Source organism: Macaca thibetana, chromosome 14 (genome assembly GCF_024542745.1).
Source record: "Macaca thibetana thibetana isolate TM-01 chromosome 14, ASM2454274v1, whole genome shotgun sequence".
NCBI classification, from domain to species: Eukaryota; Metazoa; Chordata; class Mammalia; order Primates; family Cercopithecidae; genus Macaca; species Macaca thibetana.
The window spans coordinates 50,283,883-50,299,097 of record NC_065591.1 but is presented as its reverse complement, the minus strand read 5'-3'; the positions used below and the strand labels follow the sequence as shown (position 1 = coordinate 50,299,097).

The 15,215-nt window shown below is 40.3% G+C and overlaps 1 protein-coding gene across 4 annotated transcripts in view; it reads left to right on the top strand.

The window, feature by feature from the left end:
* Nucleotides 1-15,215, top strand: part of INSC (INSC spindle orientation adaptor protein) — a 133,026-nt gene that overhangs the window by 63,440 nt on the left and 54,371 nt on the right. For 3 of the 4 annotated variants that reach the window (XM_050759415.1, XM_050759417.1, XM_050759414.1), the window contains 3 exons: nucleotides 1,825-2,170; nucleotides 3,193-3,245; nucleotides 4,396-4,519. In XM_050759415.1, coding sequence (XP_050615372.1) covers nucleotides 1,825-2,170; nucleotides 3,193-3,245; nucleotides 4,396-4,519 — 523 coding nt within the window. Of the gene's footprint in view, nucleotides 1-1,824; nucleotides 2,171-3,192; nucleotides 3,246-4,395; nucleotides 4,524-10,345; nucleotides 10,447-15,215 lie in introns of all 4 variants that reach the window. The other variant, XM_050759416.1, reaches the window with a different exon arrangement.

The window sequence follows — 15,215 nt, the reverse complement described above, 5'->3', positions numbered from 1 at the left end:
AGTCTGCCTTATAATTTCAACCCTACTTGATACCTTTGCTTCACCAGGCTGGCCTCATTGGTGCCCTTTATTTGCTATACTGACTCAGAATAAAAGCCAGGTCCCCATCTTGTCCAACACAGCCCTATAGGATCTACTCCCCTAACCCCCACCTCATTGCTCTCAACTCATCTTTCACCCCAGTTGACTCTTCCCATGCTACTCTGGCCTCCTTGCTATTCCTCACACATCTCAGGACACTTCTGCCTCCAGAGCCTTTGCACTTACTGATCTCTCTCCTTGGAGCAATTTGCCCTCAGATATCCACATGGCATCCTTCCTTGTGTGCTTCAAGTCTTTGCTCAAGTGTCTCTTTCTCAATGAGCCTCCTCTGATCCTCTTATTTTAAATTGCGAGGTCTACTCCCCCATCCACCCTTAACACTCTCTAGCCTTCTTTCATGTTCTCTTTTCCTTCCTAGCACTTGCTACTTGCAACATACATTGCTCATTTATTTTGAAAATTGACTGTTCTCTCACTTGAATGTAACATTCACTAGAGAAGTGATTATTTGTTTGCTGCTACAGTCTAGGTCTTAGAACAATACTTGACATGTTGTAGGTACTGATATTTTTAGATGAGTGAATGAGCTGGTGACAGGTGAAGAATGTTTGAGGCAGGTAAGATCAGCGGCAGAAAGACTAATCAGAATACTGTGTCAAGCCAAAGACAAAAGAACTTGCGCTCAGCCTTAGTCATTAGCTATGCATGTCTTCTGTTGTGAAATGATGGTGAAATTTGTTATTGTCTTTTTAGTTTAGTTTTGTTTTTAAGCTTTACTTTTAATTGACACATAACAATTATCTTTTAACTTCTCGTAAGTTTATCTTGATTCTTTAGGCAGATCAAAAGCTTTTTGAGAGTGGAGGCTTGATATCTTCGTATCTGCTTTTCCCACAGTGCCTGGCACTTATATGAAATATAAGGGACCCAACAAATGTACGATGCTTTATCAATGATCTGATATTACTGACTTTTACTTGACTCAGTGAATTTTAGACTGCATTTTATTTGATTAAGATCTTAGAAACTAATCTACGTTCTCATGCTGTTGTACTAAATAAAGTTAATTTTATTCCATTACAAAAGTAATATATATGCTCACTATAGAAAATTTAGAAACTAGAGAAAAGTTAAAAAGATGAAAAAGACTTTAGTTATATTACCCATTAAGAGCCTTTAGCATTGTAATGTGTTTCCTTTAAATATTTTTCCTAGATGGAGCTTTCTAACGTTATTATAATAATTGTGTATTTACATTTCCATTTTTGCATACTGCATTCCCCACTTTATTAGCACACACATTTTTCTTAGCTATAAACTTTTGGAAAGCATCATTTTAAACAAATTCATACTACATAATCATAGCTATACTATAGCTCACTTAGCATAACCGTTATTTGATATTTAGGCTATTGCCATTAACTTTTTTTTGAGAGATGGGATCTTGCTATATTGCCCAGGCTGGTCTTGAACTCCTGGCCTCAAGCAATACTCCTGCCTCACCCTTCCATTTCCCTCTTATTGTAAAGATCATTGGCTACTCTGTCAGACATAATTGCCTGTTGCTTATTAGTCTGGTCATCTGCCCTTAAAACTTTGTGCTTCAGACTTATCTGTAAGATGAAGAGAACGAGAAAGGACTGAGAATATCAAGATGCATGAATAGGAGAAACACTGCTAAGCATTTAATAGGTGCTTAGTAAATATCAGATGGCCTAGAATTGAGACCTTTGGAAATCATGGGGTGTTGATAATTATCGTGGTGCTGTTTCCTGGTTGCAGACTGCACCTGATGCAGGTGGACTCAGTCCAGCGCTGGATGGAAGATCTGAAGCTCATGACCGAGTGCGAGTGCATGTGTGTCCTGCAGGCGAAGCCCATCAGCCTGGAAGAGGATGCACAGGGTGACCTTATCCTGGCAGGTGGCCCTGGCCCTGGAGACCCCCTGCAGCTGCTGCTTAAACGGGGTTGGGTCATCAGCACAGAGCTGCGCAGGATCGGGCAGAAGCTGGCCCAGGACCGCTGGGCACGGGTGCATAGCATGAGCGTGCGTCTGACCTGCCATGCCCGCTCCATGGTCAGCGAGTACAGTGCTGTCAGCAGGAACTCCTCGAAGGAAATGGGCCAGGTCAGCTGCCCTGGGATAGGAGTGGGCGGGAACTGGAAGTCAGGATGCTTTAGAGAAGAGTGTGTTTGAATCATATGTTGTCTGAACCTTTTTTGCTCCAGAGGCCTTTCTCCCCTTCCAGTAAAGGAGGAAAGAAAGAGAGTAGAACCTTTACTGAGTGCCTACTATGTGGTGGACATTGTGCTAGGTGTTTTTTTAAACATGTATCTCATTTAACTTGCACAATCTGTGAGGTAGGTGCCACTACTTTGAGAAGCTGTGCAGTGGTTAAATTTATTGACTTTAATGCCAGATGGCTTGGGTTGAAATGTCAGCTCTGCTGTGTGGACCTCGGCAAGTTGCTTAACTTCTCTGTGTCCCAGTTCCTTCATCCTAAAAGGTATAATAATATAATTTATTTTATAAAGTTGTTGTGAAGACTAGATTAATTGTTACATGCAAAACACTTAAAGCAATTGATTAAAAATGTTAGTATTACCTTTATTTTATAGAGGAAACAGGAGTTCTAGGAGGCCAAATAATTTATTTAAAGTTACACAGTGAATGGTATAATAAGTAGGGTCCAATCTAAGCTTTTCTGATTCCACAGCCCATGACTTTGAATCTTCTTCTCAAAGCCCAAAGTGAACCATTAAAAATCTCCCTTGTTATTAATTCTCTCTTTCGTCATTCTCATTTCACCTTAGTGCTTTGCCCTTTGCCTCAAACTTTCTCTTCCTCAGCTTTGCAGGCATTAAAACTTCTCTTCATTCTTCAAAGCCCAGCTTAAATGCCCATTCTTTCCTGAAGCTTCCCAGCTTCCTCAGCATAAATAATTGCTCAGTTTCATATTCTTACACTCCCGAAGCAGCCTACCCTGATCTCTTTTGCCACCTGTATCACACTGTGTTATATTTTAAGTGCCTGTTCCCCAAGTCACATTACTTGATTCTTCATTTTTAATGCCCCTGAGTGCTCAGCATAGCAGTTGGTCCTCAGTTAATGCTTACTGAGTTGAATAAAATGGACTTATTTTTCTACAGATTGAGAAACTGCTAATGGACAAATGCTCAGAGCTCTCGGCAGTCACAGAGAGGTAAATTTGGACCCTGGATCTCCCAGGGTCTGCCCGCCCGACCTCTGGCGGGAGAAGGGGCTGGTAGCTTCTCCTAGAGGGAGAACGGGAATGGGAGGCCTGGTGGTGGTTTCAGAGTTTTCTTTTTCTGACTTTTGTCAGAAATCTTAAAATATTCTCTTGAAATTTTCTGCCCCATATTCAGGCCCTAGGGATAGGGTAAAAGGCAGAGGAGAGGCCTGGGCATAGAAAGAAAGAGGATTTTCTAGGAGTTGGTAACAAGGAAAAGGTTTTCCACGGCTTTGGGAAGACCCACAGGTCCCCAAAGTCAAGGCAAGGTGAAAGCAGATACTCACACCCTTACACAGACATACACATAGACTTCAATGCCCACAGACACTCACTTTCTCATATACAGATATATAAACACATGCTTGGACCAGCACAGAAATACACTCACACCCTCTCCTCCATATTTCACACACATAAATATCCACATGTTTATACTCAGATATGTACACAAACTCAGCCTCACATGTATGCACACCCAGGTGTGTGTTGACATTTTTCTTCACCCTTCCCAGAGCCTGTATCCTGAAGATAAAACCTGAGCTCCCTGAGGTCTTTTGCTTTCCTGGGTGGAACACTGTCAGGCCACAGGGGTAAATTTGAACCTGATCGCCCTCTGTTTTTCTTGTCTGGGAAGAAAATTCTCAAGACTTTCTGCACACTCTAGGCAGCCATTTCTTAAAGGGCCACAGGCATTGCCATCCACCTTTACAGAGCTCACTAGCAATACCTGGCACTTGGCACCTCTCTTTGAAGCTTTTTGCCCCTCCATCTCCCACCCCCACATCACAGACAAGATAGACCCTGGCTGCAGTGATGGCAGATTCTGCAGGGAGAAGCCCAGAGGTATACATTTTCCACATTCTGATGGCCTTTCTTCCTGGTAATGTGGACTGGTAGTCCTCATCTCAGGCCAGCACATCTCTGCACACTAAGAGACCAGGCGGCGAGCCAGCTGTGGAATATTCTATCTCTGACTCCCAGTTGCCGATATCTTCACCACACATCAGGCTTGGAGCAGGTCCAGCTCTGGACCCTACAACATTTCTGGGCTGACCACATGCCCCTTCCATTGGCCCACTCCATGGTTTCTTCTCTTCAGATGCCTTCAGGTTGAGAATGAGCATGTCCTGAAGTCAATGAAAGCCTGCGTGAGTGAGACCCTGAGCATGCTGGGCCAGCACTTTGGCCAGCTGCTGGAGCTGGCCCTGACACGGGAGGTTCAGGTCAGTGCAGGCTGGGCTGCGGGGAGGGGTGCTTGTGTGGACCCTTGGAGGAAAGGAGAGAAAGAGGGGCTGAGCCAGGCTTGGGGAAGATACTGATGTGGACTTTAGTGGGAAACATCCTACTCAAACCACCAAAGTGAACTCCAGCGTTTGTGAAACAAAACTGTCAGAGCTAGGCTGAGGCTTCCCGAGCACCTAACCCAACTCTGCATTTTCCAGCTGTGAAAACTGGAGCTCAGAGTGGGGAGAAGCTTATCCAAGGTCACACAGCAAGATGGTGGCAGAGCCCAGCATCTCCCAATTACACTTTCAGTATTACTCCCACCACCCTCAATCTTCTCTGTTGAGTTAATGTTCACAGTGTACCCAATGGGTCCTTACTATCCTGAAAGAATTGAGGCACCTGCAGGGAATAAGCCAATTCTAGAAATCCTGACAACAAAGAAGAATCTAGAAAGATCATATAGTCTAACCCCTGCCTCTAGGCAGGCTTGTGCTTGATTCCAGAAAGAGGGAGGGATTTGGAGCCTGAAGCATCTACTTTCAAACTGAGGTTCACCGTGGAGCCTTGGTTAAGTTCCTGAACCTCTCTCAGCCTCTTTTTCCTCCTGTATAAATTGTTAAACCTTCTCCAGAAGAAAATTTTGAGAACTAAGCAAAGGCATATGGAAGGTGTTTAGCACATAGTGTGGGTTAAATACATGTTATTTCCCTCCCTTGCCCTTTGCTATTTTAAAAACCTCCCAGTAAAGCAGATTCCATAAGGTTTTCATTATGAAAGGTATTTATGGTTATTTATAGTTACAGAAATATTGTGTTACATATTTGCCATTCTTTTCCCACCACCAAATAAAAGCCTACCACAAATAACAAATCTCTTTCCATGTCGGCTCCTCTCCAAATTCAGCCTCTCTGCTGAGCCCAGGGTTTGCTTTCTCTCCTTCCTGAGTGGCTGGTTTGGCGCAGGCCCTTCTGGCTTGACTCACATGCTGGTCCTGCCTCATCCCCACTCCTCCCACAGGCCCCCATGTCAGGGCAGCTGGCCCTGAGTATTATCACCCCCAACCCCAACCACAGGAAGGTCCTCAAGGGCCACTCTCCATGTCTTGACAGGGACAAAGGGAAGGAAGGGCCACAGGCTGGGGTGCTGAGGCAGGCACCTGGAGCTGATGAGCCAGTGCTGACAGTCACATGCAGGGGCAGGCAGTGATCAACCATCAAATCCAGAAGGACGCAAGGGACACAGGGACCAAAATGGGCAAAAAGGTCGAGGGAGTGACGAGCAAGAAATATTGGAGTTAGTGGTGGGGAGGGAGACCTGGAGCAACTTCTGAGCAGGGGTACAGGTGCTGGCTGTTGCTTTTTATGCCATTTTTATGCCCACTTTCCTGGAAGTGCCAGGTTCAATTAAAAGAGCTGAAAAGGGCCGGGCGCGGTGGCTCACGCCTGTAATCCCAGCACTTTGGGAGGCTGAGGCGGGCGGATCACGAGGTCAGGAGTCAAGACCATCCTGGCTAACATGGTGAAGCCCCCTCTCTACTGAAAATACAAAAAACATTAGCCAGGCATGGTGGCGGGCACCTGTAGTCCCAGCTACTCAGGAGGCTGAGGCAGGAGAATTGTGGGGAGGCGGGGGAGGCGGAGCTTGTAGCGAGCCGAGATCATACCACTGTACTCCAGCCTGGGTGACAAAGGGAGACTCATCTCAAAAAAACAAACAAAACAAACAGACAAACAAACTAACAAAAAGGGCTGAAAAGGCGGTGTTAAGCTGAACTGTGAATGAAAGCCAGCTGGGTTTGGAACTAGTCATCAGTGTTTTCTATGAGGCAGCAAAGAGGCAGGATACCTTTGATGCTATAGGTCAGAAGAGCCTGGGAAAAGCTCCCTGGGCTTGCTTGGAGCCTACTTCCCTGGCCTTTGGGCTGTATAGTTGGATCCATTCTGCTATTCCTTCATTCTGACCATATTCAGGGTGAAATTCCTGATCTGGTGCTTCTACTTCCCCAGCTGTCCCCTGCTCTAATGCCAGGTCTGACCACCTGGTTCATTGATGCCTGGCCTGGAAGCTGAGCAGACCAGCTCCTGCTTTGTTAGAATGGGTTCCTTATTGGTCTTCCACCCCGGTAGGAGTAGGGGAGCGGGGTGTGTGGCCACAGAGTGTTGTCCTCCATTCATCTGCATATTAGTTTTCTTTCTGATAACCCCCTTTCCTGGTGCTTTCCCCCTTCCCTGCCAGCGTGTCCCATGTCCCTCTTAAGGGCTGAGTCTACCATGCTCATAATATATTTTCGGCTGATCTTTGGCTTCTTTTTACATTAGAAAGTTTCCATACAGGACAGCAGTGACATCAGGAGATATATTGGCTGAAGACAGGGTAATTTGTGTTCAGTGTTGTAAGCATGTGTTTCTTAAACTAGTGACTCAAATATTGTTCCTTAGGATATTAGTAATTATACCAGGATCTTACATTTGTACTGTCTTGATGTAAATGAAATCAAATATATTTCTTTACATCAAAATTTGTCTTATGATGTGCCATTCTGCTTTGCAAATCTTCCAGAAGGTCCTCATGCACTTATAGTATTTCTTGTCTGACCTGCAGCTTCCATAGGCAGGGATTTTGGTTTGTTTTGCTCATTCATATATCTCTAATGACTAGAAGAGTATCTGTTATAGAATGTTAAGCAATATATTCCCAACTTTCAGGGTCACAGATTTAAAAAATATTATTAAAGCATCTATTTACTTCTTCTGAGATGCGGGTGTTTTAGGAAATGCAATTCAGGAAACATTCTTTTAGCACTAAGAAGTCATGTGGGCTCGAGCAGAGGAACAAATCTCCCCACCCCCTTCACCCCAGACTTAAGGGCTCTTTGTACCCCTTCAATTATGGTTGGGAAAGACTGGTACAAATTGAGAAGTCCTGAAGGAACCTCCCACTGTTGTACAGACATCCTGGACGACAGCTACAGAAGGAAACCCAGCCCCCCACACACTGGAATGAGGCCCTCCTTGCTGAGATGAACAAAGTATGAAAATTGAAGCGATTGTATCAACCTAAGAATCTGGGACTTTTGATTATTCCTAGAGTAAAAGAATTTAAGGTTTTTCTTTTACTTTATTTTTTCCCAGGGAACTTTAAAACTTTAAAATAGGAGCATATTAAAATTTTGGAAATATTTATGTTTGTCATCTGACAAGTGTGTTTGGATTATCTTAGTATTGCCATTTAATCTCATTGCAGCTTCTACTTACCTACATTGGGCAACATGGCTGAGCAAAATCTGCTCAGTGGGAGAGTGGGAAATATAATAGGAAGCAAATTTCAATACTTTTGCTTTTGGAATAATCCAAAGTCCCAAATTCTTAGGTTAGTACAATCTCTTCAATTTTTATACTCTGTTCATCTCAGCCAGGAGGACCTCATTCTGGTGTGTGGGGAGTTGAGTTTCCTTCAGTAGCTGTAGTCCAGGCTGTGTCTTCAATAATGGGTGGGGTTCCTTCAGGACTTCTCAATTTGTACTTGTCTTTCCCAACCATAACTAAAAGGGTTCAAAAAGCCCTTAATACTGGATACATAATACTATCACAGCACTACACATATATTCTCAGAAAGTTAAAATAAGCCAATCCTCAATTTCTATAGAACTCCAGGAACTTCAGGCAACCTGCTGTCCCAGGATGCCATCCTTAGGGTTGCCAAAGGCCTTAACAGATACATGTTCATCTGTAGCCAATTAAAAAAAAAAAGGATGAGTGACTGAGATGGTCTGGCTGGCAGCCTTGGTAGGATGTCAGTCAGTTTATTTCAGTTGTCTATAGTCTATAAAGATTTGTGAACATACACCCACTGGGGGAAAAAAGTCCACCACAGGTTAATTGTGGTACTATGTTTACCATATATGGGGAGAAAGAATGCCTCCTTTCTCATTGATGGGCATTTGAACCGTTTCCCTTTTCCTGCAAAGTCAGGCATTTGCAGCTTCTTTACTAGGACTTGCTTGATTTGCATTCTTTCCCATTCAGCATATTCAAAACATCTTAATTTCTAGCTCCCTGAAAACACTGTTTCTGCCACTCCAGCATGCATTGATTTGGGCTTCCTGAAGTGACAGACCAGTAGTCTTCAAACCATTTCAAATGCACCGCATCCCCCAGGTTCCCAAAGATTTCCCAGGAGAAATGCAAGCACATATAGTTTTAAGGAAATCTTATTTCCAGATCTTCAATTTTCATTTGTTTTCTTCCTTAAAAATGATCTTCCCAATAATATACTGAGTTTTTTATAGGCTTTCTATTATTTTCCAAAAGGCATACTCTTCACCCATCCCAAATTTTACAGTACATTGCCTTGCCATGCAAAAATCTTGGTATGGGAGTGGAGAATCAAGCAAAGAAAAAGCCTTCATTCATGAACCATTAAGACCCTTAGGCTTCCATTAACTATTTCCATGCTTTATACATATTTATGTTGAATGTGCCATTAGAAATTGTGTATTTTGGCCGGGTGTGGTGACTCATGCCTGTAATCCCAGCATTTTGGGAGGCCTGAGGTCGGCAGTTCGAGACCAGCCTGACCAACATAAAGAAACCCTGTCTCTACTAAAAATATAAAAAAATTAGCCAGGCATAGTGGCATATGCTTGTAATCCCAGCTACTTGGGAGGCTGAGGCAGGAGAATTGGTTGAACTCAGGAGGCGGAGGTTGCCACAAGCCGAGATTGTGCCATTGCACTCCAGCCTGGGCAACAAGAGCAAAACACCATCTCAAAAAAAAAAAAAAAAAAAAAAAAAAATTGTATATTTTTCCCAGTGTGAGCAGTTTCTCAATTCAGATATATTGTTGTGTGTGTGTGTGTGTGTGTGTGTGTGTGTGTGTGTGTGTGTGGTTGGAGGGATGATTATAAAAGTTTTCAATTTATTTTATCCCTTCTATCCGTTTATTCTCAAATAGTGCATGGTTCTTGAGGGACATTCTCCTTAAACCAAAGCAAAGAGAGCACTGGTAGGATACATCAAACACTAAACATTGCTTTTTTAGGACACATTTAAATGCAAGCAATTTCTCTCAGCTATTTTTCACACTCATCCCTAGGATGTGACATTAGCTGGAAAAAAAGTATCTTTGAAGAGCCAAAGACTAAAAGTTAATGACACTGATTCTTTTAAATGTAACTGTAATACGCTTTTGAGAACCACCAAGATTTTCAAGGTATATTGGATAAAATACAGATGTAAGTTCTACATTTAAAAAAAATTTTGGTGCACATTATTTAACAATTAAAGTCTTTTTGCCAAAATATTTTCTGAAATATTTATACTACTTTTTATTGCCTGTTAAGAAAAGAAAAAATTAATTGCTAGCAGTTATGCTAATTAGATGTAAGCAGTATATACCTTTCTTTTTCTTTAAATACATAGAAAAATTTGATGGTGAGAGCTACTAAAATTAATTGAATTATATATGCTTTTTAAATTCTCAGTTCTTATTTAATTATTCCCTAAAGACACCAAAGTTTAATACATATGTGCCTATTTACTAAAGGAATACTGTGCTTTTTAAATCATATTCTTAGATTTGTTATTAACTTAGAATGTTTGCTATATATTACTTTGCATTATTACAAATTCAGTAAATTATTTTATCTTGGCTTTATAACGTATACAAATAAATCAAATTTTATTTTAGGTCTAATTTATTTTAATATTTACAGTTTTGGGATTTTTTTTCCTGTAGAGAATGATCTTCATAATTATTTGTCAGTAGGTTTTTGCATTTCTTGAAATACATATAGAAGTTTTGTTTTGTTTTGTTTGAGACAGAGTCTTGCTCTGTCACCGAGCTGGAGTGCAGTGGCGGAATCTCGGCTTACTGCAACCTCTGCCTCTTAGGTTCAAGCAATTCCCCTGTCTCAGCCTCCCAGGTAGCTGGGACTACAGGGCACGCCACCACATCTAGCTAATTTTTGTATTTTTAGTAGAGATGTGGTTTCACCATGTTGGCCAGGGTGGTCTTGATCTTTAGACCTCGTGAACCACCTGCCTCGGCCTCCCCAAGTGCTGGGATTACTGGCATGAACCACCACACCTGGCAAAACATTTCTTAAATAGAAATGAAGTCAGGTCTTTATTGAGAAAAAGTTAACTCTGACTTGGCTGATTGGGTTGACTAAAAGGACTGTCTTTGCCAATTAGGTTATAGGGTGGGTATTTTTCATAAATTAAGTAAGTAAAAGCTGGAGCTTCAAGCTTTCAACAAAACATATTTGAAGAACAAAAATATTTTATTAAAAATGTATTGACAATGAAATAAATAATACTTTGATTTTCCCAATCCTTTCCGAATAATTCAGGTGACTCAAGGTGCTCTTAAGTGAAAAAGTAATGGTTGTAATTAATAGTTATTTGATAAGTCTTGGAAAAGTACTTTTGGAATTTTTCCCAGAAATTGAGAAAGTAAATGAACACCTCTAATGATTGGGTAACAAATGCTTTTGCAAGTCAAATCTTTTCCAATTCTTTGCTTTTGTCAATTTAGAAGAAGATCAATTTAGAGGAGTTATCAGCTGCCAGATTATTAAAGATAGTGTTTGATGATAGATTGCTATGTGATTACATAAGTTAGAAGGTGACTCAAGGGATAAAACACTGTAGTACACAAACTCCTCTCATTTCCCTCTATTGATTTATGGGAACAAGATTTTTTGGAGTTTACATCTAAAAATATAGCATTAAGTCAATATTCAATCATTGATACATAAATGAATTATCCTAAAAATGATAAAAAGCCTCATTCATCTCATTTAGAGATATATTTATTTTAAAAATAAAATTTTTATAACTTACAGTTATTTGTCAAGACTTATAATATATTTATTCCATTTGACCAATTGGGCTGATAATAATCCTCAACCAAGAAAAGATTTTTTTTTTTAACAAGGAGCTTGATAGTAACAGGAAATAACATTTCAAATTTTAATGATAAGTGTGATAAGGGTGATCAATAAAACACTTTAAAACTTAAATATATTACATTAAATTCTGAAGGAAAATTGAAATGGGAATACAAATTTAATGAAAGATGCAGAATGTTAAAAAAGAGATTATTCATGTATTTTTAAGTGAATGATGATGGTATCAAGTTGTTCTGGTATTTAGAATCTATTGAATACATTTGAAAGAGTGATGTAATAATTTTTTTTACATCAACATTGCAATTTTCTGGAAATCACATTCTTTCCAACTTTGTTTTTTAAACTTATGATAAAAAAATTTAGCTGTCAAATTAAAAATGTGCAAGGGGTCATATATTTTTCAAAATATTTTTAGGGTGAAATGAGAAAAAATTATTTTGACATAAGATATGCAAGTGCTTCTCTTCTAGTTCTGTATCATGAGGGCTATTGTCTCCTCCTCTTACAAGAGGTTTGCTTAAACTTTATGATCCCTATCTGCTGGAAGGAGTTTCCATTTGGTTTCCACATTTGCTGCATTTGAACATCATCCTCAGCAGATACCTGAACTGAGGCCACTCTTGATGTTCCCGAATTCTGAGTACATGAAGGTCACTACCTCTGCCAGGGGCTTCTCAGAATAGCATCTTCCTATAGATTTTGAATATACCAGTTTTTAATAGTATTTCTCTCTGCTACTTTTTTTTGTTTTTTGTTTTTTTGTTTTTGTTTTTTTTGCAGTAATGAACTCTGCCCCCAGTGTTCTCTTTCCCTCTGTTAATCCTCCATTCCCTTTAGAGAGACTCATTTGAATTTCTATTTACTCTCCTTCTCATGTGGGTGTCTTTCCTTTTCTAATTCATAGAGTGAATGCAGCATCGGGATCTGAGCTACTTTTCTGCTTTTACTTCCCTTCACTTTCTGACACATTCTTTTGTTTTTCCAACAACCTAATCTAGATGTTGGTATTTCCCTGATTGAGAGAAATGAAATCAATTAAGTTTTGGGTCTGTCAAAATATTTTATTTCTAAGATATCTTATCCACATTTGTGTTCCTAAATTGGATATTCCCACTTAGGAGGTACTTTCCCATCTGACCAACAGCTCATCTAAACCTAGATGTAATTATTATTTTGTCTACCTTCTCTTCAGTACATCCAATCTTTCTGTGCCTTCCCTCAGAGTCCTAATTCATGCATTTCTCCAGCATGTTCTGTTAAGACAAAGGAAATACTGCATCCTCACTTCCAAAAACTTTCCCCTGAGATGGTTTATCCAGTAATCTTTCGAATAGTTCATGTTGAGCTCTGTGGTCTTTTCCTGTGTTCCGAACTCTATTATTAAAGTATTTTTTAAAAACCCAACAGCAATTACTTTTATTATATCTCACAATTTTAAGGGTCAGTAATTTGGACAGGGCTTGGCTAAGTGATTCTTCCATTCTGTGCAGCAACAACAGATGTGGTATTCAGCTGGCAGATGGCTTGAAGAGTACTAGATAGTGGTATTCACTCACACATATAGTGCCATGGAGGGGATGGCTGGAAGGCTGGCCTCAGCTGAGAGTATTGATAAGGATCTTACACATGGCTTTTCTAGCATCACATTCTCAGTTATCAAACTTCTGATATGGAAGCTCAGGGCTCCCAAAACAGTGTTCCAAGTTCCAAGATGCCTGGATGGAAGCTTCAAGGCTTTTTATGAAGTGGCCTTGGAAGTCTTAGGACATTACTTCTGCCAAATGCTGGCTTCTATTGGTCAAGCAAGGCATTAAGACCAGATTCAAGGGAAGGGGAATTAGAACTCATAGAGAGATGTCTCTGTAAAAGAAGTAGAAAAGAATTTGTAGCCATCTTTAATCTACCCCATCCTGTCAATGCTATCTGCATTTTATGTAACCCCTTTGCACAGATGAGCTACTCTACTACGTCTGACTACGGAGTTTCTATCCAAAACTTTAGGGAAAGGTCTCACCATATTTTCCTGGCTCCTTCTGAGGAACTCATGCCAGTTTACTTTTTGAGAGTTTACCTCCTTTCTGATAGATTTCACTGGGTTGCAGTCTCTCTTTTTCAGATTGACAGACAATGAAAAATACATTTTTTCTTTTCTAATTCCTTATGCAGAGAAGTGAAACTACAAGCATCTCCTTAGCCCCCTTTTAATCCCTTTTCCTTGGTTTTTAAGATCTTATTTTTTTTTGTTTCATATCTACCTAGTATGCATTTTAAGAAAATGTTTGTCATTCAGCCTCAGCCTATCTTCTTTTATTTATTTTTTTCAGTCTTTCACCACTCTTCTCATGATATTGAGTGAGGCATATTTTTGAAACTTTTCCAATGTCTTCTTGATTTCCTGAAAAAAAAAAAAAAAACAAAAACCTTGATTTGTAGAGACTGTGTCAGTTTGAGGCAGATACTAAGGTAGGAGTAGATAGGAAATTCCTATGATGCATGCAGAGGAGGAAGCAGAAGCAGGCATGGAAAGCCCTATTGCAGGTCTGACATCTGAGAAAGAAAAGGAGGAAGGAAAAGACTGAGACAGGGAATCAAGCCAAAGTCCCCTGTTGGAGGAGTCCCCTGTCACACAGTCATGTTGTGCTCAGTTATAACTAGGAGTAGCTTAGGGGAAGTGTGGCCTTGGCAAGAACACAGGGCATATCCAGAGGGGCAGTTGCAAGGCCCCCACTCACAAGCTTAGGTTACCAACACATAGTGTTAGATACGAAGGGAATGGGAAGCCAGGATGGAGACCCACTCTCCTATTTGGCAAAAACTGCTAATGAGGCTGGACAATAGCCTTACCTTGAGGCTTCAATCTCCACTAGTCCAGGTGAGACCCTGCCTACATTGAAGGAGATGGATTTCCTGACCTTCAAAAATCGGACATCGAATTCAGAGGGGTCAGGGCCCAGCTCCTCCCTAGACCACATAGGTAACCTTAGTCAAGTCTACATCTGTTTCCTCCACTATGAAATGAAGATTGGACAGATGACTTCCGAGGTCCTTTCCAGCTCTGACAAATGGTGATATTTAGGGCCTTGAAGATTTCAGTGGAGCCTTTGATCTCATATCTTTCCAGATTTACACTGTAAAGGATGCTTACAACTTTTCTTTGTCAGAGATCTGATTCACTGAGACATATCTGAGGTGTAATTACTGTATATATGTGTATAGACATTAACATGAAATTATTCTCAGACTTAAATTGTCTAATATTAGCAGCTGATTGCAAAAGACATTGGATTTGAATTGTTTAATGTAATGCTAATTTGCTTCAAGTGCAAACACTAATCAGGAACATTAGGTAATTATCATTTAGGTACAGGACCCCAATATATGAAATCTGCATTTTCATGTGAGCATTAGTATCACATGTGTAGCTGCTTACGGTAACAGTGGGAAGAATTCTAAGAAGTGTGATCATTACAGGGATTTGTAGTGACAAATCTTGGTTATTAATTTTACATTTTGTTGAATTTCTAATAAGAGGCATCTATCAAAACTTAAAGCATAATTTTTGTATTTAATGTAGTTTGATTAAATACACACTTTATCTTAGACTGCTATATCTAGATTAGCACGTTGTGCATGTGTGAGGAATTTCATAAATTTGAATAAAGAAGACAAAAGGGAGAGCCACTTACCTTGAGCCTCAAACCTCCTAATTTTAATCATTTTACAAACAGGGAAACCAAAGTGTAGGGAGCTTAACTGCACAAGATCACAAAATTATAACT